Genomic DNA, 5,789 nt, shown 5'->3' with positions numbered 1-5,789 from the left:
CAATTTTTGCTCCATATTACCCAAGTGCATTTGGATTTTGTTTACCCGCCTTTTTACTGTCAGCCATTACTCCGTCATTTTGCGAAAGAATCGAAGCCATTTTTATAAGCGATAAGGAATATTGCTGAATTGAAAATTTAGAGTGAGACAGCATTCTCGCCTACTTTTCATCTAATTTTTTGGTGCCATTTTTAAAACTATCGTTGCTCAAGTGGCTGAAGCTGAAAATTAGACTGAGACGGCATTCTCATAAACCGGCTTCTCTTTCTTGCGCAACATAATCCTATCATCGGTAAACAACAGAAAACATTTTTACACAAATTTATAATAAATTATAATTCCAAATGACTGATGAACAAGTCCAGGGTTCCCAAAAGGACACAACCATTGAGGAATTGAAACAACAACGTGGCTCGTCAAAGGGGAGTATGACCCGAATTAAAAATATAATTGAATCCAACACTTCATTGTCTCATACAGAACTTGAGTGTCGGTTGGGAATTGTAGAATCCCACTACAAGCAAGCTTCTTACTACCAAAGTCAGATAGAAAGATTGTCCCCCAGAGATAATGGAAGAGCCGAAATTGAGGAACTGTATGTTTCAATTAAAACTAAAATTCTTACTCAAATTGGGCAAGGTAGACGTCTTAGTATAGCTGATCAATCTTTTGTGTTGCCTCATGTCCCATCTAATAGATTACCCAGCTTAAAATTACCCAAGTTTGATGGGAAATATCTGGAATACAAGAACTTTATAAATACGTTTAACAATTTGGTCCACAATGACCCAAATATTTCTACTTCGGAAAAATTCAACCACTTACTCTCGTGTCTTAGTGGGGAAGCGCTTGCAACCATAAAGGCATTCCAAGTCACTGATGAAAATTATTCTAGTGCCCGTAAAAGATTGAAGGAGCGGTACGATAATGACACACTAATCTTCCTTGAAAATGTGACATCAATGTTTGAACTTCCGAAGTCCAATAAACCTGTTCCAAAGCAATTGAGAAATATTGTGGATACAATTTCTGCTCTCTATAGCTCTTTGAAATCCCTTGGCTCCTTTGAACAAATTTGTGATGCCTTCATAATTCATCTCGCAATGAGCAAGGTTGATTCTGAAACCAAACAACGATGGGATGAATACGTCGATTACTCTAAATTACCCTCTTGGTCTGAATGTTGCTCCATGTTGGACAAGCGTTGTCAGCAATTGGACGCACAGTGCCGACGGTCTTCAAAACAGCATAACCCTTCCATAACAACAAATTACTCACATAGTAATAATCAAAAACCACATTCATTCGTAACAAAAAATGTGGCTCAAGATTTTGTGTGCAGTCATTGCTCCAAATCGGGTCATATGATATCAACTTGTCAGCGGTTCATCGTTCTTACTCCTAATCAACGAATTGAACAAGCTAAGCAACAAAAACTTTGCCTCAACTGTTTATCAAAAGGGCATGGTTACATACAATGCCCCTCAAAATATTCATGTAGATTTTGTAAACAACGTCATCACTCGCTTCTTCATAAGCAATTAGAACCAACCTGTCCCCAGAAAGAAGAAGAACCGTCATCATCATCTGCTGCTACACATAGCACCTTTCAAAACAAACCCAGTCCCCAAGTGAGTGCTGTTATTCTTGCTACTGCATTAGTATTGGTTCGTGACTCAGAGGGAAAATATCAATTGGGCCGTGCTCTGCTTGACTCTTGCTCTCAAGTTAACTTCATAAGTGAGACATTATGCAAATCTCTTAATCTCAAGAAATGCACAAATTCAACAGATGTCTCTGGAGTTGGCTCTTCGAAGTTGAGAGTCACTCATAAAACACAAACGACAATAAGATCTCGTCTTAATAACTTCAATATGTCATTAGAGTTCCTGGTTTCTCGCAATATAACTGGTTATCATCCTGATGAGAATCTTTCCGTTAATGATTTCAATTTGCCCTCCAACATAGAGCTAGCTGATCCAGAATTTCATCGTCGACGAGGAATCGATATTTTACTCGGAGCAGAATCATTCTTTTCGCTCTTATCCGTTGGTCAAATTAAACTTGGAGAAAATTTGCCCACTTTACAAAAAACTCTCTTGGGATGGATTGTCTCTGGAAAGTATACAAGTCAAACGGCAATATCATCACAAAGGTCTACTTACTCCATTGTACAACACAAAGATATTTTCCAAGAGATAAATAAAAATATTGAAATGCTATGGAAAATTGACGTCGTTGAAAGCAAATGCCAAAATATGTCCCGAGAACAAAAAGTATGTGAAGACCATTTTGTGAAAAATGTATCAGTTCAATCGGATGGACGCTTAATGGTGAGATTACCCTTTAAAGGTGACCCAAATGTGCTTGGCGATTCACGAGACATTGCCTTGCGTCGTTTCTTTTCCATAGAGAGAAAATTGAACAAAAACCCTGAATTAAAAGAGGATTACTCACAATTTCTTAAAGAATATGAGGAATTGGGCCATATGTCTCAGGTGGACGACACTAATATTTCAGTTCCCAACTATTACATACCACATCACTGTGTTCTTCGCCCCAGCAGTGTGTCGACCAAGTTGCGTGTTGTTTTCGACGCATCATGTCGAACCTCTTCACAAACATCCCTGAATGAAATTATGATGGTGGGTCCAACAATCCAGAACAATTTATTAATTACTCTGCTTCGTTTCAGGTGTCATCGTTACGGAATGACAGCTGATATCGTCAAAATGTATCGTCAGGTTTTGGTTCACCCTGAGGATAGACAACTTCAGCTTATACTGTGGAGAGATGACTCCACCAAACCGATAAAAACATTTGCCCTCAACACCGTTACATACGGGACAGCTTCGGCACCATATCTCGCAATTCGAAGCCTACATTATGCCGCAGAACGTTTTCCCAACCCATACGAAGTAGGAAAAGGCATAATCATGAATGATTTTTATGTCGACGATATGGTTACTGGAGCGGATGACCTTGTATCTTTAAAACGCATTAAGAACGAAGTCACCGAAATTTTATCTTACTCGAAATTTTCACTCTCGAAATGGCATAGCAATTACCCAGGTTATGTCTCAAGTGAAGATGAAGTAAAAGAAATGAAGCTAAATGATGACGTCACAAGTACTTTGGGTATGACATGGCACTCAGATAATGACACATTCCATTTTGAGTTTCGCCCATCCAAAACGTATGCACATAATACAAAAAGAAACATTCTTTCCCTGACGTCGACGCTCTTTGACCCAATGGGTTTAATAAGCCCTCTCATCATTAGGTCAAAAATATTGCTCCAACATCTTTGGATCATAAAATGTGATTGGGATGAATCAGTTCCTCAAGAAATTGAATCAGCTTGGGAATCCATCATGGCTGATTACAATAATTTGTCCCAAGTAAAGATTCCTCGATACATTCGACTACCAAATTCAACTAACATAGAGGTCCATGGATTTGGAGATGCTTCAATAAAGGCATATGGTTGCTGTTTGTATCTTCGCTGTGAAGATTCTTTGGGAAACATATCAGTAAATTTAATCGCATCAAAGTCAAGAGTTGCGCCTTTGAAAACGAGAACATTGCCTCGATTAGAGTTGTGTGCTGCTCATTTACTCGCAACCTTCTGGAGCCAATTAAAGCAATATTTTAACTTCCCGATTTCCCAAATCTACTTCTGGTCGGATTCTCAGATTACTCTTCATTGGATTAATTCCCACTCTTCAACCTTGTCTACTTTTGTGGGTAACAGAGTAGCTGAGATTCAAGAAACTTGCCCTGATGTCCTATGGCAATATGTTCCTACTGAACACAATCCCGCTGATTTAGTATCCAGAGGTTGTTCTGTCTCCGATATACTGGTTTCGCCTTGGTTCGTAGGCCCTTCCTTTCTTATTGGCCCATCTTTCAATTGGCCAAATTATTCTGGCCCAAGTCTGAGCGAAGCGGACATGCAGCTTGAAAGACGAAAAATTACATTGGTAACAAAAAAGGAGGACTTACCCTATATCCTAAAAGCAGTCCATAAATTCAGTAACTATTTAAAATGTCTCAGAATATTCTCATATATATTTCGAATTCGTTCAAGGAAATCGCTCCACTTGCCCTCTATATCTCCAGATGAGTTGACACATTCTCTCCATAGGATAGTCTGGTGCATTCAACAACATTATTTTTCGGAGGAATTTCTTGAAATATCAAAGCATGGATTTGTCTCTGGTCAGCTGTCATCATTGGCTCCATTTATAGAAGATGTCTCTGGAGTGCAAATAATAAGAGTTGGCGGCCGATTATTAAATGCCGAGCTTACACCAGAGATGAAGTTTCCTTTGCTCCTGCCCAAAACCGATCCCTTCGTAAAAATCATGATGATCTACATTCATCGCTCTAATTACCATGCTGGTCCAAGAGCCTTAGTATCTTTGGTTCAGCAGCAATTTTGGATTGTCAATTGTCGGTCTTTGGCCCGAAAGGTGGTTCATCAGTGCATACATTGCACAAGATACAAACCGAAATTACTCACTCAGGTAATGGGCAACTTACCCAAGGATCGAGTTACCGGTTTCCGCCCATTTGATGTTGTTGGAGTTGATTTTGCTGGTCCCATACCAACGTATCTCAGGATTCGAGGGAAAGCTCCATCAAAATCCTACATTGCTGTCTTCGTTTGTTTCGCATCAAAGGCAGTACACCTAGAAGCGGTATCCGACTTGTCCAGCGAGGCCTTCATAGCAGCATTAAAACGGTTTGCTGGCCGCAGAGGTGTACCGTCAAGAATTTATTGCGATAACGCTACCAATTTTGTTGGAGCAGAGAGGAAATTGAGTGATTTTCATAAATTTTTCCACCTCGACAAAAATAAGGAAGCAGTTGCTCATTATTCATCTGCGAAGTTCATAGAATTTTCCTTCATTCCTCCCAGAGCTCCTCATTTTGGTGGACTATGGGAAGCTGCTGTGAAATCAGCTAAAGGCCACTTGCTCAGAACTCTCCCTAGTGCTCGTCTTACATTTGAAGAGCTATGCACAGCCCTTGTTGAAATAGAGGCAATTTTAAATTCCCGTCCTATCTGCCAGATATCCACAGATCCCAACGACTTAGAAGCGCTTACTCCAGGGCATTTACTCATTGGTTGCCCGTTGCAGTGTATTCCAGAGAAGATAAAATATGACTCTGACATTTCTCATCTACAACAGTGGCAACGAATCTCAGCCATAAAGTCTCATTTCTGGAGCAGGTGGCACACAGAATACTTGGCTCAGTTACAAAATCGTTATCGCTGGAAAAACCCACAACAAAATCTTCAAGTCAACGATATGGTGCTCATACACGAAGACAATGTTCCCCCCATGAAATGGGCCATCGGTCGTGTTACCAAACTTATTCCAGGAGCAGACGGTTTTGTTCGAGAGGCAGAAGTCAAGACATCACAAACTACATTAAAGCGTCCCGTGGCAAAGTTAGCCGTACTTCCTAAAGAATAAAGTTTGATTGAAACCAGGGTTTCAATGGGGCCCGGGATGTTAAATCACTCAAATGATTTGTTAATATTATTTAAATTTAATTTGTTAATCAAAGAGCATTTTTGAAATCATAAAATTATTTAAATTAATTATTTTCATTACTTAATATTTCAACGCTACAAGAGCCACCTTACTATTTTTTCTGTTTTCCCTTTTCTATTATTTACTTTGAATTCGCCCTAAAGAGAATCCATCATAACTAGCATTGTTATTGTAAATATGGATGAGCAGTCAGACGATCAAGTAATAGGCAGAGAACGCACA

The 5,789-nt window shown here is 39.4% G+C and overlaps 1 protein-coding gene across 1 annotated transcript; it reads left to right on the top strand.

Annotated features, from left to right (window-relative positions):
- The first annotated feature begins 344 nt into the window (after positions 1-344).
- LOC131803476 (uncharacterized) lies at positions 345-5,486 on the top strand. Its single transcript, XM_059124836.1, has 4 exons — positions 345-426; positions 481-595; positions 698-3,196; positions 5,240-5,486. The coding sequence occupies exons 1-4, from the start codon at positions 345-347 to the stop codon at positions 5,484-5,486; spliced, it is 2,943 nt and encodes a 980-aa protein (XP_058980819.1).
- The last annotated feature ends 303 nt before the right edge of the window (positions 5,487-5,789 follow it).

The sequence above is a fragment of the Musca domestica genome, unplaced genomic scaffold, assembly GCF_030504385.1.
Source record: "Musca domestica strain aabys unplaced genomic scaffold, Musca_domestica.polishedcontigs.V.1.1 30, whole genome shotgun sequence".
NCBI classification, from domain to species: domain Eukaryota; kingdom Metazoa; phylum Arthropoda; class Insecta; order Diptera; family Muscidae; genus Musca; species Musca domestica.
Note: the sequence above shows the minus strand (reverse complement) of the source record. Positions and strands in the feature narration are given on the sequence as shown.